This window comes from Symphalangus syndactylus, chromosome 1 (genome assembly GCF_028878055.3).
Source record: "Symphalangus syndactylus isolate Jambi chromosome 1, NHGRI_mSymSyn1-v2.1_pri, whole genome shotgun sequence".
NCBI classification, from domain to species: Eukaryota; Metazoa; Chordata; class Mammalia; order Primates; family Hylobatidae; genus Symphalangus; species Symphalangus syndactylus.
Genome location: NC_072423.2, coordinates 69,490,962 through 69,516,665, shown reverse-complemented (window position 1 = coordinate 69,516,665; position 25,704 = coordinate 69,490,962). Strand labels below are relative to the sequence as shown.

The following is a 25,704-nucleotide window of genomic DNA, read 5'->3' as shown; positions in this document are numbered from 1 at the left end:
TCATATTTTAAAGAATTTCTAAAATGCAGTAATAAGGAACTGCTAAATAGTTTCTCTACATAGCTTTATGGTTTATCATCCATTCGCTTAGCCAGTAAGGGTTTATGAATAAAAAGGCACAAAAAGGGAGTTTGATCTCCCATCTGTTTTGTGGCCACCTGACACTTGTGTGTTGTTAAACATGAAGGATAACCAGAGTGGAAAGAGAGTCTGGATAATTTGTCAGAACACCTTCACCACTACAGAATAAAATCATCTCTGGCCCAGGCCTTCCTGAAGCTTGCAACACTTTTTTTTTTTTCTTTTTTTCAGATGGAGTTTCATTCTGTCACCCAGGCTGGAGTGCAGAGGTACGATCTTGGCTCATTGCAACCTCTGCCTCTTGGGTTCAAGCAATTCTCTTGCCTCAGCCTCCCAAATAGCTGGGATTACAGGCGCCTGCCACCATGCTGGGCTAATTTTTTTTTGTATTTTTAGTAGAGATGGATTTCACCATGTTGACCAGGCTGGTTTCGAACTCCTGACCTCAAATGATCCCCTGCCTTGGGCTCCTAAAGTGCCAGGATTACAGGCATGAGCCACCACGCCTGGCCGCGTTATCTTTCCGTACAAATGTAGGCAATATTCAATCATGAGCTAGAAGCTGAAATGATAGGAATGTGTTGTTTTCTTTATAATGTCTTTCTTTCTTTCTTTTTTTGAGATAGAGTCTCGATCTGTCACTCAGGCTAGAGTGCAGTGGCGCGATCTTGGCTCACTGCAACCTCCGCCTCCCAGGCTCAAGCAATTCTCCTGCTTCAGCCTCCTGAGTAGCTGGGAACACAGGCGCACACCACCGCGCCTGGCTAATTTTTGTATTTTTAGTACAGATGGGGTTTCACCATGTTGGCCAGGATGGTCTCGATCTCCTGACCTTGTGATCCACCTGCCTCAGCATCCCAAAGTGCTGGGATTACAGGAGCGGGCCACCGCACTCTGCCGTATAATGTCTTTCTTAAAAATATAACATATATTTTTTTTTGAGACGGAGTTTCATTCTTATTGCCCAGGCTGGAGTGCAATGGCGCAATCTCGGCTCATCGCAACCTCCACCTCCCAGGTTCAAGTGATTCTCCTGCCTCAGCCTCCAGAGTAGCTGGGGTTAGATGCATGTGCTGCCACACCTGGCTAATTTTGTATTTTTAGTAGAGATTGGGTTCCTCCATGTTGTTCAGGCTGGTCTCGAACTCCCAATCTCATGTGATCTGCCCGCCTCAGCCTCCCAAAGTTCTGGGATTACAGGCGTGAGCCACAGCGCCCGGCCCCAAAAATATATCACTTCTTAAATGTAAATACCAACCTCTGGTCTCTGTGCACTACAGTATCCACTGAATGAAAATGTCACTGAAATCTGCAGCTCTGGTTCTGCAACTCTCTCATAAATGGATAAGAGTCCTTTCAGCCAGATGAGGAAAAAAATCATTTCATTTGAAATGAACAAAAAACTTATCAGGGCAAAGGAAAGCAGTAATAGTGATAAAAATACAGCATCATTTCTTTTTTCAAGTTCCACTTACATTTTAAAAATCATTCTTTTTGAGAACGTCATTCTGTGTCTGGAATTTATTCCTTCTTGTGGGTTCTTGGTCTTCCTGACTTCAAGAACGAAGCCGCGGACCCTCATGGTGAGTGTTACAGCTCTTAAAGCTGGTGTGTCCGGAGTTGTTTGTTCCTCCCGGTGGGTTCGTGGTCTCGCTGACTTCAGGAATGAAGCCGCAGACCCTCACGGTGAGTGTTACAGCTCATAAAGGTAGTGTGGACCCAAAGAGTGAGCAGCAGCAAGATTTATTGTGAAGAGCAAAAGAACAAAGCTTCCACAGCATGGAAGGGGACCCGAGCGGGATTGCCGCTGCTGGCTGGGGTGGCCAACTTTTATTCCCTTATTTGTCCCTGCCCACGTCCTGCTGATTGATCCATTTTACAGAGTGTTGATTGGTCCGTTTTTACAGAGTGCTGATTGGTGCATTTACAATCTTTTAGCTAGACACAGGTGCTGCTTGGTGTATTTTTACAGAGTGCTAATTGGTGCATTTACAATCCTTTAGCTAGAAAAGTTCTCCAAGTCCCCACTCGACCCAGCTGGCTTCACCTCTGAATTCTTCACCTCTCAATTCTTGCCAGGAGTGGTGGCTCACGCCTGTAATCCCAGCACTTTGGGAGACTGAGGCAGGTGAATCACCTGAAGTCAGGAGTTTGAGACTAGCCTGACCAACATGGTGAAACTCTGTCTCTACTAAACCCACAAAAATTAGCCAGGCATGGTGGCGCAGGCCTGTAATCTCACCTACTCCGGAGGCTGAGGCAGGAGAATTGCTTGAACCTGGGAGGCGGAGGTTGCAGTGAGCCGAGATTGCGCCATTGCACCTGGGCAACAAGAGCGAAACTCCGTCTCAAAAAAAAAAAGAGAACGTCACTCTTAAACAAATCAGATGTTTCACTTACTATATAGAAGCTGCTCGTTTTCTCTTTTTCTCTTTCCCATTTTCTCTTTCTGTTTTGACCAGGCAAGACAAACATATTGGCTGGTGTTTCACCCTCCTTCAGTCTCACTCTTGTCTGTCACACACCGGCTGGTGCTCAGACCTTCTCAGTGGCTTCTAAATCTTTCCTGGCACTAAATTCTGAGAGTAGAACTGAAACAAACCAAACAACAAACAAAATACACTTAGGAGAGAAGCGTGGGTTTAGGGCTTAGACAGCAAATCTAGGAAAGGGTGATGTTGAGGAAAATGGACGGATTTCGTTGTATGAGTTTTGGAGTGCAGAAGAATTGGAAAATGAAGAAGGGGACGATGGAGAAGCGTGAGCTGTGATTTGAATCCCCTTTCCTCTCCTTCAAATGGCAATCTTAAGCCGGGAGTGGTGGCATGCGCCTGTTGTCCCACCTATTCAGGAGGCAGAGGGCGGAAGATCTCTTAAATCTGGGAGTTCAAGGCTAGCGTACACAGCACAATGAGATCCTGTCTGTAGTTGGAAAAAAAAAATCATGAAGATTTGAATTCCTTTCATCTTCCTAGTCCATGACTGGACAGTGCTGCTCACTGCAGTGAAGCCTCATAATAACGAGTAACGTCCCTCCGCATAACAGCATGGGAGATGGTTCCTGTCCTTAAGCCTCATAATAATGAGTAATGTCCCTCCGTATAACAACATGGGAGATGGTTCCTGTCCTCCATTCAGCTCCCTTATTCGAAGTTGGGGGGGATCTCAAAATCTTATCTTCTTTGGGTGTTGGGGGCTGGACCACCCTGTTGGAGAAGCCATGTCTCCAGTGTTCTCCCTGACCAATCTAACCATGGTAGATTTCAAGCATTACGGGAACTCTGCGAATGTCCCTGTTGAGCAAGGTATCCAGTTATCCCTATCGACAGCGAAGATGAGCTGACAACAGCCACCAGGTGGCGTCCAATTGCAGTTGGCCTGGGGAGTGTAGGAGCCACACTGGAGGCTCAGGTCCCCAAGGTCAGTCATGCATTGGAAACGATGTGACCTAGCCCTGCGCCCTCCCATCCCCACTTACCACATCATGGCAGGATTTTTACTGTATGTCACAGCAAATCAAATGATTCTATATTTGGCTGAATTATCTAACTTTTTTTTGGACGGGGAGTGTTTGGTTTTGTTTCCTAATTGTGTAGAGATGGGATTTCGTTATCTTGCCCAGGCTGGTCTGCAACTCCTGGACTCAAGCAGTCCTCCCACCTTAGCCTCCCAAAACGCTGGGATGACAGGTGTGAACCACTGTGCCTGGCCTCACTGTCCAGTTTGGATTATCCACACTGAAAGAAGAAACCAAGGAGAGCTAACAAGAAGCAATACATAATCCAAAAGATCAGACATTTGATGTTGGAATATGTTATTTAGCTTCTTGAAATATCAGTGGGCGGAATGTCCTGAGAATCCATTTTGAACAAAATAATGAGTTCACATTGTAAAGACATGTCTTAGGTGAAGTGGTACAACGCTGTAGTTTCATTCAATTTTAATAGGGAGAGCTTCTATCCTAATTACGGCTCCCACCCACTCTGGGTCTTCAGCTGAATCACTGAGATGAGCGTTACTCCCAGCAGGACTACCATCACTCATGCCTCTCTGGGAACCAGAGCTCCACCATGGTTTGGATGCAAGAAACTAAATTGAGTGAGGCAAGATATTTACAATGTATATGCACTGGCATTGTTTAGCCAGAGGCTTAGCTGTGGGCCAGTGGGAAGAACCTGAGGCTGGCTGGCTCTGCTCCTGACTCTGCACCTTGCAGGCACTGTATTTTCCCTGAGTCGTATTTCCTGTCAGGTGCATTAGCTAAAAAATGAGGAAGTCGACTGCTTATTGTTGAGCTGCATTCAAATGATAAAAATGGGCTGGGTACGGCATAGTGGCTCATGCCTTTAATCCCAGCACTTTGAGAGGCCAAGATGGGAGGATCGCTTGAAGCCAGGGGTTCAAGACCAGCCTGGGCAACACAACAAGACCCCCATCTCCACAAAAAATAAAAAATTAGCTGGATGTGGTGGTGCACACCTGTAGTCCCAGCTGCTCAAGAGATTGAAGTGGGAGGATTGCTTGAGCCTAGGAGATCGAGGCTGCAGTGAGCCATGATGGTGCCACTACCCTCCAACCTGGTGACAGAGTGAGACCCTATCTCTAAAAAAAAAGAGAGATAAAGATGTGTGTTTCATGAGTCAACATAGATGGGAAGTTCTCCTGGGCTGGGCCTCTGCCAGTCATCCACCCAGGGAATGAGGGGAGACTGCCTCTATGTCATGCACCTTGTCTTCCCCCATCCCGGAGTCCATATGATATTGTAATGAGACATTTGCTTGATTTATTCCTCCAATACTCAGGCAATCCCTGGGAAATAGCCAAACATTATTGTCTCTATCTATTTTATGGTTAAGGAAATTAATCCAAATCACAGGCTACCGAAACAGCAGGACAGCATAATAGAGTCCTTTTGTTTATTGTTCCTTATAGGGTGTTTCCTCTGAGTGGCCAGAGGAAACATCTTCAATGTTGAAGCAAGTATTTCATTCAGTGAGATGGCCCGAGTTGGCAGCTGGAACCGTAGGTAACAAGTTGGGACTGCGTGGCCAGGTCTAGCTGATGTGATGGAGCCACAGTGACACCACCTGCGGGAGTGGGTGGGCTGGAGTGGGGTGGGGAGGAAATGATGGAAGCATAATTATTTGAATGAATTTATAATAGCTGCTTAAGGAATTGTGCTTCACTGACCGAAGTCCAACTTGGAAACAATTCATTTTTTATCCTTATTTTCTTAAATCATGCTTTACAAATGAGAACCTGAAAGCCAGTGTGTAAAGCTTCTTCAAAACCCTCAGTGTTGTAATCAAATGGCCAGAGGGAGGGGCTGAGGCTGCTGCTGGGAGCCTCCAAACAGACCTTGACCCCCCTTGTACAGGTCCAAAATTGTACTCAGCAGCCTAGATTCAGACCCCCACCATTTTTTTTAGACCGAATCTCGCTCTGTCGCCTAGGCTGGAGTGCAGTGGCACGATCTCAGCTCACTGCAACCTCCGTCTCCCGGGTTCAAGCGATTCTCCTGCCTCAGCCTCCCGAGTAGCTGAGATTACAGGCACCCACCACCATGCCCGGCTAAATTTTTGTATTTTTAGTAGAGACGAGATTTCACCATGTTGGCCAGGCTCGTCTCAAACTCCTGACCTCAGGTGATCCACCCGCCTGGGCCTCCCAAAGTGCTGGGATTACAGGCGAGAGCCACCGCGCCCAGTCAGATTCAGGCCCTTGACTCGACCAAGTTGCCCTAAAGGAAGACACTTTAGGGAGTGACTCATACAGACCAAACCCACGAAGACTGATTTATAAGCTAGCATGTGGATTAATTTCTACAATAGGAGACTTTTGTACAGTGTCAATACTCTCAGTGAGTAGTTCTGCTCAGAAACAAGCAAAAATTCAACAAAAGGAGTTTATATAGTGGGAGCTTACCCAGAAAAAGACAGGGAGAGAGACAGGCAAGGTGGAAGCGAAGAAGGAAGACAGAGAGGAGGAGGAGGAGGGGAAAGACAAGAAAGAGGGAGATGGAGAGAGAGAGAAGGAAAAGGAAGGATGACAAGACAGGAAGACAGAGAAAAGAAGACTGAAGGACAGAAGGAAGGAAAGAAGAGAAGGAGGTGGGAAAACACAGAGGGACAGAGAAAGGGAGGGAGGGAGGGAGAAGAGAAGGAAAGAAGGAAGGAAGGAAGGTCTGTCAGTCAGGCAGAAAGACAGAAAGGTGGGAAGTGGCCAGGCCCGGTGGCTCACGCTTGTAATCCCAGCACTTCTATGTGTCTGTCTCTCAGGATATAGGCAACAGCCTTCTTTTCTGTCCTCTGAAAGGAGGCCTAAGGGAGAGGATCTCTTGAGCCCAGGAGTTCAAGACCAGCCTGGGCAACACAAAGAGACCTCCTCTCTATTTTTTAAAAATATTTTTTTTTTTTTTTTTTTTTTGAGACGGAGTCTCGCTCTGTCGCCCAGGCTGGAGTGCAGTGGCGCAATCTCGGCTCACTGCAAGCTCCGCCTCCCGGGTTCACGCCATTCTCCTGCCTCAGCCTCTCCGAGTAGCTGGGACTACAGGCGCCCGCCACCACGCCCGGCTAATTTTTTTGTATTTTTAGTAGAGACGGGGTTTCACCGTGGTCTCGATCTCCTGACCTCGTGATCTGCCCGCCTCGGCCTCCCAAAGTGCTGGGATTACAAGCGTGAGCCACCGCGCCCGGCCCTAAAAATATTTTTAAGGGAAGGAGGGAGAGAGGAAAAGCAGGGAGGATGGAAGGAAGGAAGGAGGGAGGGAGGGAGGAAAGAAGGAAGGAAAGAACTGGCTTCGATAAATGTTGCAGCAGCTACGATGGCGTGTGTATCCTTCTCCCCCACACACCTCGTCCTTGTTATTAGGATCAGAACACACATCCTCACAACCTCTTTGCCTTCCTTTTTTCTTTTTCCATGTTTATTATCAACCACTGAAATCTCTTCTAATGAGTTACTCTATTTAATATTAGCTATATTTAGTGTTTTCCCTGAAGACAGAAACTCCCCTCACCTTCTCTATGTGCCTATACAATTTGTTGGCTGGGAAGGTTTCGACAGAGGGCTAATCATGTCTAGTTTATGTTGATTCATATTAATTTCCATTTCAGAAACTTCCATTTCAGAGATTGATATTTCCCAGTGTTTTTCTCCCTCAGTTTTGTGGAAGTGTCACCTCAGATGAGACCCAAACCACCTCCGGAGAGCAGGGGTCTCAGCCTGTCAATGGAACTTATTTTCCTGTTAAATGTCTCAGTGTGTTTCATGTGCCCTAATTTCCAATGGCTGTCAGTTACAATATCAGAAATTAAAACCCACGCAGAAATCACAGTGTCTTTGTTTTCACTGTCTTCCAGTGTCATCTTGCATTACAACATATAAGAAGACACCACCTCCAGTCCCACCCAGAACTACCACGAAACCTTTCATTTCTATCACAGCCCAGAGTAGCACAGAGTCAGCCCAGGATGCCTACATGGACGGACAGGGCCAGCGAGGAGATATTATCAGCCAGTCTGGACTCAGCAACTCCACCGAGAGCCTGGACAGTATGAAGGCTCTGACAGCTGCCATCGAAGCTGCAAACGCCCAGATCCATGGCCCTGCCAGTCAACACATGGGCAATAACACTGCCACCGTCACCACCACGACTACCATAGCCACCGTCACCACAGAGGACAGGAAGAAGGACCACTTTAAGAAAAATCGATGCCTGTCTATTGGGATACAGGTAACAGCCTCCCTTTCTATCCTTTGAAATAGGAACTTAAAACTAAGGAATGTAACACTTTTTGTTTCCCCAGAAGATTTGCTTTCTTGCCGCTTGGAATCATAGATCTATGCGTAGGACCAGATTTTCAAGTGATTGGCTGTGGACTCCGTATATTGTTAAATGTGACCAAGATTATGAAAGTATTTTCTTTGTAGACATTATTAGCAGCTATTATTTTTGTTCTCTAAATTGAATGTGTGACTCAAACTGCAGGATAATTCGAAGAACATGAACACAATCAAACATGAGGTGCTTTTAATTCCTAATGCACATTTCTATTTTTAGAAAATAGAGTGGACTTGCAAGAATAGCCAGGGTCATCGAGCCACATAACAGTATGTTCAACACTATTGAATGACCATATGAGAACAAAAATGTGAATCACTTCCCATAGATGTGGGAGTGAAGGCGAGCAAGACCAAAGTGACTGATAGTGTGGAAAGCAATAACTCACATCACAGCATCATGAGGAAAGAATGTGCACTAGTTTCAGCCTCATCAAGCATTTCATGAAAACGGTAGAAAACTCAGTAGGCTTCTCAGTTCGGTTCACTGTTTTTCTGCTTTTCAAAGATAAGATCAGACTTATTCCACCTTGTTTCTTTTACATCTGTTTAGCTTGGGTTACCCTGCTAGAAACGTTCTTCTAACAAAGAAGAAAAATCATCCTCTCTCTCCATTTTTGTTGTGCTATGTCAGTCTGCGGGTACCCTTTGAATAATAACTTCTCAATTTGCTGTTGAATAGATCCATCCACATTGAATCCACTCTAAGGCTAATTTAAAAGCCAGGCGTGGCCAGGCATGGTGGCTCACGCCTGTAATCCCAACACTTTGGGAGGCCGAGGCGGGTGGGTCACCTGAGGTCGAGAGTTTGAGACCAGCCTGACCAACATGGAGAAACTCCGTCTGTACTAAAAATACAAAATTAGCTGGGGGTGGTGGCACATGACCGTAATCCCAGCTACTTGGGAGACTGAGGCAGGAGAATCGCTTGAACCCAATAGACGGAGGTTGCGGTGAGCCGAGATCACGCCATTGCACTCCAGTCGGGGCAACAAGAACAAAACTCCATCTGAAAAAAAAAAAGACCGTTTTAACTATTTTTACACGTACAGTTCAGTGGCACTAAGGACATTCACACTGTTGTGTGACCATCACTATATCGTGTATGTTTAGTCGTGATGATGCACCCACTAAACTATAACCTCCACAGGGAGCTAGATTTTTTAAAACAGTCTCAGAATAATAATAATTATTATTATTTTCACTCAGTAGGATGGAACTAGACTTAAATCCACATATAACATTGGGGAGAAAAGTTTTTACTTGAGACATCATCTCATGTCTTAAATAGTTGGATATTTAATGAATTAAAAAATTGTTCTTATTCTTCCTCTAATCATTGTACACTGCTATATAAATTATAGCAAAGTACTGAGTACTTCACGTGACACTCATTTAACTCATCCAACGATCTTACGGCATAGGTGTTGGGATCAACTCTACCCTACAGATGAGAGCACAGAGAGGTTGGAAAACTTGCCCAAGGTCACCTGCTTTTTCTTGACAGAGCCAAGATTGTACCCAGTGTCTAACATGATCACATTATACTACTTCTTTGATGGAGAATAATAAGAAAAAAAAAAGGCCGGGCACAGTGGCTCACGCCTGTAATCCCAGCACTTTGGCAGGCTGAGGTGGGCAGATCACGAGGTCAAGAGATCGACACCATCCTGGCCAACATGGTGAAACCCCGTCTCTACTAAAAATACAAAAATTAGCTGGGTATGGTGGTGCACACCTGTAGTCCCAGCTACTTGGGAGGCTGAGGCAGGAGAATCACTTGAACCTGGGAGGCGGAGGTTGCAGTGAGCCAAGGTTGTGCCACTGCACTCCAGCCTGGCGACAGAGTAAGACTCCATCTCAAAAAAAAACAACAACAAAAAAATTAAAGATGCAAACTATTCATTGAATTTCGTTATACAGAAATCAAATTTAAATGCAAGTTCCCAAAATATGTCACACTAGGATCTTGGACTTCCTCCCATGCTTTCCCTCTTAGGGCCAGTTTCCAATCCTTTACCAAAACTTTAAATTTAATTCATACCCAATAGCTAATACTACAACTACTTACTTTATAACCTCTGTGAACTTAGATCAATTACTTAGTATTTCTGTATCTCAGATTCTTCATCTGGAAAATGAGAATAATGATAGTCCTTATTTCATATGGTGCATTTAGGGTATGGTAAAAATTAATTGATAAAATATATGAAAGGCTGTAAGCACAGTGCCAGGCATAAGGGTTCAACAATTATTAGATTTAGTTGTTATGATTAATATTGTCCTTTAAAATTATAATTAGCTAAATATGCTGAACTAAATATGCCACGGACTTTCTCAATTATTATTTTTTTGGACAGAGATCTTATATCCTGCAATTTCTTTTACAATTTTTGAAAGCCACTTTATAAATTTAAGTAGATTACCCTAGATACAATACATAAAAGGTGCCATTTGCCAATATTTGGAGCTAAGAGTAAAAAAATCACAGAGATAAATTTATATACAATGACTAAAGCTTAGAAGATGCTAATACTTGATGCAAATGAGCTGGCAGTTCTAGGACCAGTGGGGATGAGGCTTGGACCAGGAAGAGAACAATGTCCTCCATTCTTGTTCTGATGAACCCTGCTTCTTTTTTGTCTCCTCTTTTTTATGCATGAGGATCGTGCTTCTTCAGGGAAATAACTACCATGCATCTTCTGAAAAAAGTTTCATTGGATAGTTTTATACCAGCGCATAGTGGAAGACACAACATCCTACTTTGGCTGACATCCTAAGTGTTTTTAATTTACATGAGTGTAGTCATATGGAATTGGTTAAAATCCCATCCAGGAAATCACAGACCAGGCTCACGTCTTAAACAGAGACAGCTTAATACAGAAAATTGGTTACACAGTTATGGGAAGACTGAGAGAGCAATAAAAGGAGCAAGAAGGAAAAGGTGGGGTTACCAGAAGTTTAGGAGCTCAGAAGAAAGGCCTGGGGTAGCCTGTGCTCAGATTGTGAGGTGGCAGGGTCAGGTGGTGCTGGGACTTCAGAGTGGTGCAGAGCAGCTGATGCATGGGCTGTTGAAAGGAGCTGAAGGGCCAGGCACGGTGGCACACCCCTGTAATCTCAGTACTTTGGGAGGCCGAGGTGGGTGGATCACCTGAGGTCAGGAGTTTGAGACCAACCTGACCAACATGGTGAAACCCCGTCTCTACTAAATAAAAAAATTAGCTGGGTGTGGTGGTGCATGCCTGTAATCTCACCTACTTAGGAGGCTGAGGCAGAAGAATCACTTGAACCTGGGAGATGGAGTTTGCAGTGAGCCAAGATTGTGCCATTGCACTCCAGCCTGGGCAACAAGAGTGAAACTCCGTCTCAAAAAAAGAAAGGCCGGGCATAGTCGCTCACGCCTGTAATCCCAGCACTTTGGGAGGCCAAGGCGGGCGGATCACCTGAGGTTGGGAGTTCAAGATCAGCCTGACCAACATGGAGAAACGCTGCCTCTACTAAAAATACAAAAAATTAGCCAGGCATGGTGTTGCATGCCTGTAATTCCAGCTACTCGGGAGGCTGAGGCAGGAGAATCGCTTGAACTTGGGAGGTGAAGGTTGCAGTGAGCCGAGATCGCGCCATTGCACTCCAGCCTGGGCAACAAAAGCGAAACTCCATCTCAAAAAAAAAAGGAAGGAGATGGAGCCGGCTGCGCTGGCTCATGCCTGTAATCCCAGCACTTTGGGAGGTCAAGGCAGGCGAATCACGAGGTCAGGAGTTCAAGACCAGCCTGGCCAAGATGGTGAAACCCAGTCTGTACTAAAAATACAAAAAAATTAGTTGGGCATGGTGGTCGGCACCTGTAATCTCAAGTACTCGGGAGGCTGAGACAGAGAATTGATTGAACCCGGGAGGTGGAGGTTGCAGTGAGCCGAGATCACGCCACTGCACTCCAGCCTGGGAGACAGAGCAAGACTCCGTCTCAAAAAAAATAAAAAAGGAGCTGGAGGGTGGAGCCATAGCTGCCTTCACATGCAGGAGTGATGCCAGAAGAAGGTGGAAACAGGAAGGAAGTTCCTTCTCTTCTTCCACCTTCCTTTGTTAGAACACAACTGGAAACCAGCTGACAAGGAGGCCTAGGAAATGTAGTTTGGGAGTCCTGGCCCCAGTGTCGAAGAGCAGCTGAATGTAGAAGATGGGCTTGGGGCTGCTAGACAGTAAGCAAATCACCAAAACAAAGCTCTTTGTCTGATAAATAAATAATGTGCTGTTTCCTTCAATCAGCATGTGTGTTAAAAGGCCTAAAATGGACATGATCCATGTGCAGTCTTGATTCCTATGTTCTTATGGGAGCACCTCATGGCACTCTGATTCTAGAATATTTAAAGATATGAATTTCTGTATAATATGGCACCAAAACAAGTCAAGTACTTTATCTGGTGTTTTTCTTGATGCCCTAGTGCTGGGGGTGAGGGGGGCATTGTGGGGACTGGCTGCTCTGGATTTAGAGCAAAGTTGTATGTCTAAACTAAAAGTCATAGGCACCTTTAGGGTAATTTTTTTAAATTTTCTTATAATTACAAAGTGAGTAATTCATGTAAACAGTGTTATTATAAAGAGTTCGTATAGTACAGGAGTGTATAGAGCAAAATATGAGATTTCCCCTTCTTTCCCACTCCCACCTCCTATTCCTACTGTACTCCCCAAAGGTGACCCCTGGCAACAGTTGGTTACACTGTCTTTTAGTCTCTCGAGAGTAATTCTGACTACAGATGAGTTTCATGTCCTACCTTTAGGCCCCGACTCCTCTGCCTCCCGATGGTACATTATGATTTCCATCTATTATTTAACTCAAGTTGCAAAACAGATTAAAAGAACAGCTTAATCCTTCACATTATGTGAAATGCAATGGCTTTCTGTATTCTTTGAATTAAAAATAAAAGAAAATTTAGTTATTTTAGATCGTACTCTTAAGGCTTATTTATTTCCTTAATACCTGTCCAAGTGTACAGAGATATATTAATATTTTATGCTTATGTGAAGAAACAAGTCCAACTGCAGATAATGAAACTTGTCTCTGCCAAGTAAAATACAAACCAAAGGAATTGTTACTATTTGAAAGAAAGCTTTGAAAAATAAAAAGGCCCATGCGTGGTGGCTCACTCCTGTAATCCCAGCACTTTGGGAGGCCTAGGTGGGTGGATCACAAGGTCAGGAGATCAAGACCATCCTGGCTAACATGGTGAAACCCCATCTCTACTAAAAATACAAAAAATTAGCCGGGCGTGGTGGCGGGTGCCTGTAGTCCCAGCTACTCGGGAGGCTGAGGTGGGAGAATGGCGTGAACCCAGGAGGCGGCTCTTGCAGTGAGCCAAGATTGCGCCACTGCACTCCAGCCTGGGCGACTCTGTCTCAAAATAAATAAATAAATAAAATAAAAAGGCACATTATTTTGGATTCATAATTTATTGACTTAAAATAATAAAGGAACACTAAGGAGATAGTTTCAAAACATTTAAGCCTTAAAGACTTTATTTTGATGGCCTGGAAGTCAGCATCAGTGTTTATTTGGAAAGAGATTTTTGGAGGGACCTCTCTCGAGTCAAAACTAATGAACCTTATGGAGATCATTTTAATGAATTCCAAAAAGAAGAAATAATCAGTCATGTTTGCCAACCATGATGCATTAAAAATTAGAAATTAACACTAAACAGATAACAAAATCTAACCATTTGAAAATGTTAAAACATCTAAATAACATTTGGATTACAGAAGGAATTCAAGATTATTTCGAAATAAATGACAGCAGGAATCCTATAAATCACCACTATGGGCTGTGGCCATAGTGATGATCTAAGAAAGATTTTTAGCCCTATGTTCTTTCATAATTAAGGAAGAAATATTACAATATAAACACTCAATTTACAAAGCTAGAAAAAGAAAAACAGATTCAAAAGAAGGAATTACTAATGATGAAAGTACAGATAAATGCATTAGAAAACAAAACAGAGCAATGGCAATAACAAGTAAAGTGGAATTGATAAACCAAAATTGGTTATTTGAAAATACTAAATAAATAGACAAATCTTATTGAGAGAGGGAAAATAGAAATCAACAATATTAGGAATGAGAATAGTATATGACCTTTTGAAAAATTATAAAAGATTCTTGTGACAGCTTAATGTTGGTAAATTTTAAAGTCAAAACAATATAGACACTCATGTATATTACTAATACCGATGCAAGAGGGAGTATTAAATCTGGGGAAAGAGGTCAGGCTCAGTGGCTCACGCCTGTAATCCCAGCAGTTTGGGAAGCTAAGGTGGGTAGATGGCTTGAGCCGGGGAATTCAAGACCAGCTTAAGCAACATAATGAGACCTTGTCTCTACAAAAAATAGAAAAAATTAGTCGTGCCTGCTGGCACACACCTGAGTCCCAGCTACTTGGGAGACTGAGGCGGGAGGATCACTTGAGACCAGGAGTTCACAGTGGCAGTAAGCCATGATTTTGCCACAGCACTCCAGCTTGGATGACAGAAACCCTCTCTCTAAAAAATAAATAAATAAATAACATAAAAACCTGGAGGAAGAAATCTTATAACCATAGAATAAAGTGCAAAAAACGTAAAGAAAAAAAAAACCTTTCACAAATGTTATGGACTTGGATCATTTTAACAGGAAAGGTTTTCTCAACATTCATGAAACAAATAATTCCTATGTTATTTAAAGCATGTAATATTACAAGAAAAGATCAAGATTCTTTTTTTTTTTTTTTTTTTTGAGATGGAGTTTTGCTCTTGTCGCCCAGGCTGGAGTGTGGTGGTGTGATCTAGGCTCACTGAAACTTCCATCTCCTGGGTTCCAGCAATTCTCCTGCCTCAGTCTCCCAAGTAGCTGGGACTACAGCCACGCACTACCACGAACAGCTAATCTTTGTATTTTTAGTAGAGACCGGATTTCACCATGTTGGCTAAGCTGATCTCAAACTCCTGACCTCAGGTGATCTGCCCGTCTCGGCTTCCCAAAGTGCTGGGATTCTGGGATTACAGGCGTGAACCACTGCACCTAGCCAAGATTCTTAATATATTTTAATCAATTAAGCATAACTCTAATACCTAAATTTGAAAGAACACAAGAAAAAATAATTATAGAATAACATGCTTACAAAAATAGATGTAAAAATTACCAAATTTGAGAATTAATCAAAGTGTATATATATTTTTAAAAATGATATACTTTTACTGATCTTTTTGTGGTTCATAAGCATGATGATTGGGTCTTCACACAAACGTTTAAGATGTGCCTCCCTCACATCTTAAACGTGAGGGAGGCACATCTTAAATTCAGCATATTTCCTGTCTGAAGTAAGAAAAATTAAATAAAAATTAAAATAATATACTATTACCAAGTAGTGTATGTCACAGAAATTCAAAGTTATTTTAGCCTTTGGGGGGAAAAATATGGTATCAAGATAGACAGTAAAAAGTATTGCATTTGGTAAAAATCAGAAGCCATTCCAAGTATCACCATGATAAAAAGCATTTATAAGAAACCAAACTAAAGGCCGGGTGTGGTGGCTCACACCTGTAATCCCAGTACTTTGGGAGGCTGAAGTGGGTGCATCACTTGAAGTCAGGAGTTTGAGACCAGCCTGGCCAACATGCAAAATCCCGTCTCTACTAAAAATACAAAAATTAGCCAGGCATGATGGTGCATGCCTGTAGTCCCAGCTACTCTGGAGGCTGAGGCAGGAGAATCACTTGAACCTGGGAGGTGGAGGTTTTAGTGAGCTTAGATTGCGCCACTGCCCTCCAGCCTGGGCAACAGAGTGAGACTCTGTCTCAGAAATAAATAAATAAATAAATAAATAAATAAATAAATAAATAAAACCAAACTAAACTTCTGCTTAAAGACGGAATGCTAGAGATATTCCAGAGTCAGAAGTCAAGTAAGGATGAATATGTTCATAGGCTTATTCAGTGTTGTTTGCCTTTACTGGCCAAGACACAAAGCAAGAAATGAAGTGTAAATATTTCAAAACAAAGCAAAATTGCTTTTATTCGTAGATAATATGCATGTGCACCTTTAAAATTCTAGCAGAAACCGGGAGTCTGAGGCGGGAGAATCGCTTGAATCCCAGAGGCATAGGTTGCGGTGAGTCGAGATTGTGCCACTGCACTCCAGCCTGGCGACAGAGCAAGACTCTGTCAAAAAAAAAAAAAAAAAGAAAAAAAAAGAAAAAGAAAAAGAGCCGGGCGTGGTTGAGCGCACCTGTAGTCCCAGCTACTAGAGAGGCTGAGGCAGAGAGAATCGCTTGAACCCGGGAGGCGGAGTTTGCAGTGAGCTGAAATCACGCCACTGCACTCCAGCCTGGGTGACAGAGTGAGAGTCCCGAGACTCCGTCTGAAAATAAATAAGTAAATAACCTCTGTGCATGGTCATGCACACCTGTATTCTCAGCTACTCAGGGGGCTGAGGCAGGAGGATCACATAAGCCCAGGAGTCTTGGGCTGTAGTGCACTGTAGTGATGGGGTGTCCACAGTAAGTTCAGCATCAGTATGGTGACCTGCCAGGGGCAGGGGACCATCAGTTTGCCTAAGGAGGGGTGAACTGGCTCAGGTCAGAAAAGAGCAGGTCAAAATTGCTGTGCTGATCACTAATGGGATCAACTTTGTGAATAGCCACTGTACTCTAGCCTGGGCAACATAGCAAGATCTCGTCTAGCAAATAAATAAATAAAATATAATACTGTAATAAAAGAAAAATTATTCAATATTCCTACACAGGAATACTACATAGTAAAAAGACAACCATCTCCTGAAAATTAATACAAATATTTAAAGAAATTCCAATAAAAATTCCAATGTGATTTTTATCACTTGGTGGAGGCTAACAGGACGAGCTTGACAATTTGATGTTAAAGTTTACCTAGAAGTTAATACTCCAAAATAACCTAGAGATTTTTGTTTTGTTTTTAAATTACCTTTTTTTTTTTTTTTTTTTTTGAGACACTGTCTTGCTCTTTCACTCAGGCTGGAGCGCAATGGCGTGATCATGGCTCACTGCAGCCTCCACCTCTCAGGCTCAAGCAATCCTCCTTCAGCCTCCTGAGTAGTTGGGAGTACAGGTGCATGCCACTATGCCCAGCTACTTTTTTTCTTATTTTTTGTAGAGACAGGGTCTTGCTGTGTTGCCCAGTCTGGTCTTTAACTCTTGGGCTCAAGTGATCCTCTCACCTCGGCCTCCCAAAGTGCTAGGATTACAGGCATGAGCCACCTCACCTAGCCTAATTATATTTTTTGAAAAAAGAACTACAGGAGGAGACTTGTCATAGAAAATATCAAGACTGATTACAAAATTATATTAGGAAAGGCCAGACACGCAACCAGCACTTTGAGAGGCTGAGGCGGGCAGATCAGCTAAGGTTGGGAGCTCGAGACCAGCTTGGCCAATGTAGCGAAACCCCATCTCTACTAAAAATACAAAAATTAGCCAGGCATGGTGGCACACGCCTATAATTTCAGCTACTTGGGAGGCTGAGGCAGGAGAATCGCTTGAACCCGGGAGGTGGAGGTTGCACTGAGCCGAGATCGCACCACTGCACTCCAATCTGGGCAACAGAGTGAAACTCCATCTCAAAAAAAAAAAAAAAAAATTATATTTAGGAAAAAGGAGAGGGAAGGTCAATAAGCCCAACAGATCAATAGGCAGAAACAGGTCTGTATATATGTGTCACTTAATGACAGAGATACACCTGGGAAAATGTGTTATTAGGTGATTTCATCATTGTGTGAACATCATAGAAGGTACTCACACAAACCTAGAAGGTAAAGCATACTACACACTTAGGCTATGTAGTATGGCCCATTGCTCCTAGGCTATAAACCTGTACAGCATATGACTGTGCTGAACACTGTAGGCCATTATAACATAATGGTAAGTACTTGTGTATCTAACCATAGAAAAGGTACAGTAAAAATACAGTACAAAAGATACTTCTGCACAGGGCAGTTCCATTATAATCTTATGATCACTATGGTATATGTGCTCTATCGTTAACAGAAATGTCACTATGTGTGTCATGACTGTAGACGGGAATGCCTATATGAGAATGTATGGGAAAATATATGTGAGTAAAGTTTGGTATCAGATAAAGCTGGTATCTCAAATAAAAAAGCGAATTAGTTAATAAGTGGAGCCAGATCCATTGATAACCCAAGGGAGGTAGTACAGGAGGGTAATATTAGATCTCTGCATATGTATCTTTGACAGAAACATTTCAGGATGATGGATTTAAGAATTAAATACGAGGCGGGCGGATCACGAGGTCAGGAGATTGAGACCACGGTGAAACCCCGTCTCTACTAAAAATACAAAAAATTAGCCGGGTGTGGTGGCGGGCGCCTGTAGTCCCAGCTACTCCGAGAGGCTGAGGCAGGAGAATGGCGTGAACCCGGGAGGCGGAGCTTGCAGTGAGCCGCGATTGCGCCACTGCACTCCAGCCTGGGCGACAGAGCAAGACTCCGTCTCAAAAAAAAAAAAAAGAATTAAATATGAAAAAAAGATAACATGAAAGCATAAAAGAAAATACAAGAGGACTTTTAAAAATATGCTCAGAGAAAAAGCCTTTCCAAACCATAAAAGCTGGATGTGACTACCTAAGATTCTCTCCAATGAAGGACAAAGTTTAAAAGACACATGATAAACTGAGAGAAAACATTTGCAGTATATGTAACAGAGAAAGAGTTTAGGTTCATAAGATATAAAGAGATCTTATGATAAGAAAATAAAAAACAGCCTAATTAGGAAGAAGGAGACTAGTAAAGGATATGAACAGACAATTTACAGATAGAAACATAAGAAGTCAATAAATATTTTTGGCCAGGTGCGGTGGCTCACGCCTGTAATCTCAGCCATTTGGGAGGCCGAGGCACTCAAATCACGAGGTCAGGAGTTTGAGACAAGCCTGACCAACATGGTGAAATCCCGTCTCTACTAAAAATACAAAAATTAGCTGGGCATGGTGGCACTCATCTGTAATCTCAGCTATTTGGGAGGCTGAGGCAGGAGAATCACTTGAACCCGGGAAGTGGAGGTTGCAGTGAGCTGAGATTGCACCACTGCACTCCAGCCTGGGGGACAGAGTGAGACTCCGTCTCAAAAAAATAAAATAAAATAAAATAATCATTTAGGCCAGGCGCAGTGGCTCACACCTGTAATCCCAGCACTTTGGGAGGCTGAGGCGGGCGGATCACGAGGTCAGGAGATCAAGACCATCCTGGATAACACAGTGAAACTCTGTCTCTACTAAAAATATAAAAAATTAGCCAGGCGTGGTGGCAGGCACCTGTAGTCCCAGATACTTGGGAGGCTGAGGCAGGAGAATAGTGTGAACCTGGGAGGCAGAGCTTGCAGTGAGCTGACATCGTGCCACTGCACTCCAGCCTGGGTAACAAAGTGAGACGCCGTCTCAAAAAAAAAAAAAAAATCATTTAAATATATATATTTAGACATATATATAAAAGAAGATAGACAAATATACATCAAATAATTGACAATAATTCTTGGGAGACTTTCTCTTTCTACATTATATATTTCTGTATTTTAATTTTATATAACTTACATTGAATTGTTTTTATATTTAGAAACAATATTTCTTAAACACATAGTAGGAAAAAGGAATAAACCTAATAATTCTAAAATTTTCTTCAAATTTGGGTTGGGGCTAATCTGTTGCATAGGTTATTAGTTCTATATGGTATATTTTCTATATAGCTGTAATATACACACAGCTATTTAGAAACTATGGAGTGATATTCAATGTCAATTCTTTATTTAAGGGGAGAAAAATGAAGACACTCTATAGTTTATATTAATAAGGTTAATATCTAAATCTCCCAATGTCAACAATTATAATTACAATACATAAATTTTCCTCTTTATTTTGTATGTTGTTATCTTCAAATTCAAAACTTCCAGGTCAGGCGTGGTGGTTCACACCCTCAATCTCAACACTTGGGAGGCCCAGGCGGGCAGAACACTTGAGATCAGGAGTTTGAGACCAGCCTGGCCAACTTGGCAAAACCTTGTCTCCACTAAAAATACAAAAATTAGCCGGACATGGTGGCACATGCCTGTAATCTCAGCTATTCAGGAGGCTGAGGCAGGAGAATCCCTTGAACCTGGGAGGCGGAGGTTGCAGTGAGCCGAGATCACACCACAGCACTCCAGCCCGGGCGACAGAGGGAAACGCTATAAAAAAAAAAAAAAAAAGTTCCAAGAGCACATTTCCATGTAGATTCCCTTCTAATATAGTATTTACAGTAAGATACTTAAGTCTAAGTACAGACTTGCAAATCTGTGGAGGAATCATAAACATTTATCAGCTACCTTGAGAGTGAATAAAATTGCAGTTTACTAAGAGCAACAGAGTCAAAGAGCATGCAGTGAAGGTAGTGATGGCTCCCAGAAAATACACAAATATTGAACAAGGAGGTTACAAATTACAAAACATTCCAGTAATATTAGAGATTTTTCTGATAAAATGTGATGTTTGTTTTTCAAACAAGATGACTGAAATGGAACAACTCTATTTATTTGATTATTTCTCCAGGTGGATGATGCTGAAGAACCTGACAAAACAGGGGAGAATAAAGCACCCAGTAAGTTCCAGTCCGTGGGAGTGCAAGTAGAAGAAGAGAAGTGGTAAGTCCACATGCATGCGTCCTCTTTTGTCTTGATGTTGTGAAGTAAGGTAAAAGTATTTTTCCCCATGATAAATCTACAAAATTCAATGATATTTTCCACTAAGTTTTGGGAGTATTTAAAGGGTGAAGTTGAATCAATATTAGTTCTCTCCTGTACTTTAATACTAGAGACCACTGCATTTGAGTTTTGCTTGCATAGTACTGTAAGCATATTACATACATGTAACTACTGTGTGCAGTACTCTTGGGTTGCCAAACTATACCTCTGAAAAAAAAAAAAAGAAACCTTCCCATTTGAGACTGTGGACTTTTTATGAGAAGAGAACTTACCTTATTTCTATTTCTATTCCCAACACTTAATAGTGTCTGGTGTTTAGTGTGTGCTCAATGAATGATGAATGAATGAATGAATGAATGAATGAATGAGGAAGATATTCCCTGTCATTATCCTGAATCACCAGTCCTTTAGATTACTCTTTACCTACTTTAGAGCCTTAGTATCTATAAATAGGAAATGTAGGATTTCATAAAATTACAGAATTTGGGGTCAATAATTTCATTTTGTAAATGAGAACTTGATGGAGAGAGGCATGTGAATGTCTCAAACTGGGAGGTTCTTGGTGGGTAGAACCATGTTTTATTGATAGTAGTACCCCCCAGCTTCCAGCATTGTGATTTGCACATACTGAGTATACAGTAAATGTTGGCTGAATAAAGTAAAACTGGAGTTATGCTAAGAGAAACTGCTCTAAATTATAAATCAGTGTATCATCTCAACTTTGCTACTAACTTTCAGTTGTTAATTAGGAAGAATCATTTGAATGTCACCTATCCATCCTTCCATTATCCATCCATTCAATAAAATCTATGGAATGCCTCCTATAATCAAGGCTACATGTAACATAAACTGAAAATCTGAAAAGGAGGAATTTATCAGTTTATGGAAATGGTCCTGTTTTAGAACCTCTCACTATGGATTGACACTGTACTTTTAAGAGGTGTGTATATATATCATATACATATAGTTAATATATATTTATTAATAAATTCTATGTGTGTATATGTAATATATATAGTGTGTATATATATATATATATATATATATACATATATTGTGTGTGTGTGTGTATAATATGGCAAAAACCTCAATTACTTGTGCACCAACCTAATATAATTATGCAATGCTGGAAGCCCGGAAAACTGGTACAATCATTCTGGAAACAAATATGACAAAAGTTAGCAATAGTTACACATCTATCCGTACCAATTGACCCAAAAATCATACTCTTGGGGCTTCAATTAAATTACTCAATGAAAGATAAACAATGGTGAAACATTATTTATCATTGTAAAAGAAAAACACTAATTATCAAATAACCAATAATAGCATGCTTTTGTAATTTATAGCACCTCACCAAGGTAAACTATTATACAGCTATTAGATATCATTTATTTCAAAAGGTGGAGAAACATGGGGAAATTCCCATGATCCAATGTTAGGTGAAAAAGTTTAATATATAATATCCATGCATAGTGTTCCTGTAGATGGACAAGGACTGGAATGTAATATGTACAAATGGTAGGTTTAGGAGTGACTTTTTTCTTCTACTCTAAGAAGTTTTAGTAATCTTTTTTTTTTGTTTTTTTTTTGTGTGTGTGTTTTTTGAGACAGAGTCTCACTCTGTCGCCCAGGCTGGGGTGCAGTGGCACAATCTCGGCTCACTGCAACCTCAGCCTCCTGGGTTCAAGGGATTCTCCTGACTCAGCCTCCCGAGTGGCTGGGACTACAGGCACGCACCATCAAGCCCAGCTAATTTTTGTATTTTTAGGAGAGACAGGGTTTCACCATGTTGGCCAGGATGGCTTTGATCATCTTGACCTTGTGATTCACCCGCCTTGGCTTCCCAAAGGGCTGGGATTATAGGCGTGAGCCACCGCGCTGGGCCGTTAATCATTGCTTTAATGTCCTTGGCATATGTTTCTTTATTAAGTGTTTTAGAAAAATTTTTGAAAGTATACATTTAGTAGACATTAAAGAAAATATATTCCTGGCCGTGGGCAGTGGCTCACGCCTGTAATCCCAGCACTTTGGGAGGCCGAGGCGGGTGGATCACCCGATATAAGGAGTTCAAGACCAGCCTGACCAACATGGTGAAACCCGTCTCTACTAAAAAATTACAAAAATTAGCTGTGCGTGGTGGTGAGTTCCTGTAATCCCAGGAACTCGGCAGGCTGAGGCAGGACAATCACTTTAACCTGGGAGGCAGAGATTGCAGTGAGCCAAGATCACGCCATTGCACTCCAGCCTGGGTGGCAGAGCTTACTCTGTCTTAAAAAGAAAAAGAAAATATATTCTTCCATCTCCCACCAGCCCAGCTTGGTGCCTTTTCTCAATGATGTAGTGGTTGACGGCACAGACTCTTGAGCCAGAACACCAAATCCTGGCTGTGCCCCTTACCAGCTGAGGGGCCATAAGCAAATTACTACCCATCTTTGTGCCTTAGTTTTCTTATATGTAAAAAGGGGGTTACAAGCAGTTTCCACTATAAGCTAAAAGGAACTCAGAAGTCACCACTCCATCTTAGCAAGTAAAAATCTCAACAAACTAAAAAATCAGCATCTCTTTGTATATCTCTCAGAGAAGGGAGGTCACAGGGCACACTGCTTCTCCCAAAATTGGAGAAACAGACAGACAGATACAGAGAATTACAACTTACTGGAGTAGAAACACAAGTAGAAATGTCTGCAGGAACCAGCACAGGGTAAGAAAACGTAAGCAGTAACTGAAGAATTGTTGGAGGCTCAATATTGACAACTCTGAGAGTTAAAAGCTCCAAGGAAACCCAGTCATAGGGAGATCTCACACTTTTGTGAGTTTAACCTCCAGGAACTCTACCAGGTCCTCAAAGTGAATATCAGAGAAAAAAAATCTCCTTGTGCTTCCAGAAAGGGGAAGGAAAAAAGAACTACTTTGAAATACGCCAGCACTTTCTCTTCTTACTCACAAGGCCTGCACGCAGCAGAAACTATTTTACCAGAACCTTTTGCTGGCTGGGGTTTTATCAGAGCCTAGAACCTACCTGAGGGAAGGAAAACACTCAGCTCTAGTTCCCTCTAGCCTTCCACATGGGGGAAGGGACATACCCAATTTCAGCCCCCTTCAGGCATCTTATCCCACATAAGAGAAAAAAAACAACTGAGAAACACTGATGAAGTTCACAGTCCAAGAGCACAGGCTCACCAAAAGGCTGAGACTAATCATAGAACTGTAGAGCACTTTTCCCTCACACGCACCTTACCAGTACATTACTAAATGCCAATTTACCGCAGTTCCTTTCACCCAGTACATCATGCCCACTTTTCAAAAAATTACAAGGCATACTAAAAGGTAAAAAACACAGTTTGAAGAGATGGAACAAGCATCAGAACCAGAGCCAAATACAGCAGGAATGTTGGAATTACCGGGCCAAGATTTTTTTTAAATTATGATTAATATGCTAAGGGCTCTAATGAAAGAAGCAGAACATGTAGAGAGATGGAGAATGAAAAAGTATTCTAAGAGAGATTTAAAAAGAAATGCTGGAGATAAAAAACACTCTAATAGAAACAAAGAATATATTTGATGGGCTCATTAGTAAACTGGACACTAATGTCTAAGCTTGAGGATATAACAATAGAAACTTCCAAAACTGAAAAGCAAAGAGAAAGAAGACTGATAAAAAGCCAGATCAGCTGGGCACAGTGGCTCACGCCTGTAATCCCAGCACTTAGGGAGGCCGAGGTGGGCGGATCACCTGAGCTCAGGAGTTCAAGACCAGCCTGGCCAACATGGTGAAACCCCATCTCTACTAAAAATAAAAAATTAGCTGGGTGTGGTGACACATGCCTGTAATCCCAGCTACTTGGGAGGATGAGGTAGAAGAATTGCATGAACCCAGGAGGTGGAGGTTGCAGTGAGCCAAGATCAACCTGGGCAACAAGAGTGAACCACCCCCGAAAAAAAATAAAAGCCAGAACAGATTATCTGAGAATGGTGAGACAGCTACAACAGGTGTAACTTTACCTGAGAGAGGAATACAAGAAGGAGAGGAAGGAGAAAAGAACAGAAGCAATATTAGAAGCAATAATAACAGAATCCCCCAAACTAATGTCAGACACTTCAGATTCAGGAAGCTCAGAGAATACCAAGCAAGATAAATGCCAAAACAAACAAACACAAACCAAAAAACTACACCTAAGCACATCATATTCAAACTTCAGAAAAATAAAAGACTTCAAAAATCTTGAAAAAAGTTAGAGGGAAAGAACATCTTACCTATAGAGGAGCAAAGATAAGAACTAGGCCGGGTGCAGTGGTTCACATCTGCAATCCCAGAATTTTGGGAGGCTGAGGTGGGCAGATCACTTCAGCCCAGGAGTTTGAGACCAACCTGGGCAACATGGCAAAATCCTCTCTCTACAAAAAGTACAAAAAGTTATCTGGCTGTGGTGCATGCCTTTGGTCCCAGTTACTCAGTAGGCTGAGGTGGAAAGATTGCTTGAGCCTGGGAAGTGGAGGTTATAGCGAGCTGAGATCACACCACTGCATTCCAGCCTCAGCGACAGAGAGAGACCCTGTCTCAAAAATAAACAAACAGAACAAATAAACAAAAAAGATAAAAGATAAGAATTATATCTGGCCAGGTGCAGTGGCTCATGCCTATAATCCCAACACTTTCGGAGACAGAGCAAGACTTAGCTTAAAAAAAAAAAAAATTAACCAGGCATGGTGGCACATGCCTGTAATCCCAGCTACTTGGGAGGCTGAGGCAGGAGAATCACTTGAACCCAAGAGGTGGAAGCTGCAGTGAGCCGAGATCACGCCACTGCACTCCAGCCTGGGCGACAGAGACTCCATCTAAAAAAAAAAAAAAAAAAAAGAGGGAGAGAAGAGGGCTTGTGCAGGGAAATTCCCATTTTTAAAGCCATCAGATCTCATGAGACCCACTTGTTATGAGAACAGCATGGGAAAGACCCACCCCCATGATTCAATCACCTCCTGCCAGGTTCCTCCCCCAACATGTGGGAATTGTGAGAGTTACAGTTCAAGAT

At 42.3% G+C, this 25,704-nt stretch overlaps 1 protein-coding gene and 1 pseudogene across 18 annotated transcripts in view; both read left to right on the top strand.

Moving 5' to 3' along the window:
* DLGAP1 (DLG associated protein 1) overlaps positions 1–25,704 on the top strand; it is a 529,488-nt gene that overhangs the window by 432,555 nt on the left and 71,229 nt on the right. For 16 of the 18 annotated variants that reach the window (XM_055237226.2, XM_055237199.2, XM_055237250.2 and 13 more), the window contains 2 exons: positions 7,443–7,816; positions 20,520–20,611. In XM_055237226.2, coding sequence (XP_055093201.1) covers positions 7,443–7,816; positions 20,520–20,611 — 466 coding nt within the window. The remainder of the gene's footprint in view (positions 1–7,442; positions 7,817–20,519; positions 20,612–25,704) is intronic. The other 2 variants (XM_055237334.2, XM_055237379.2) reach the window with 1 other exon arrangement.
* Positions 15,150–15,270, top strand: LOC129461734 (uncharacterized; annotated as a pseudogene).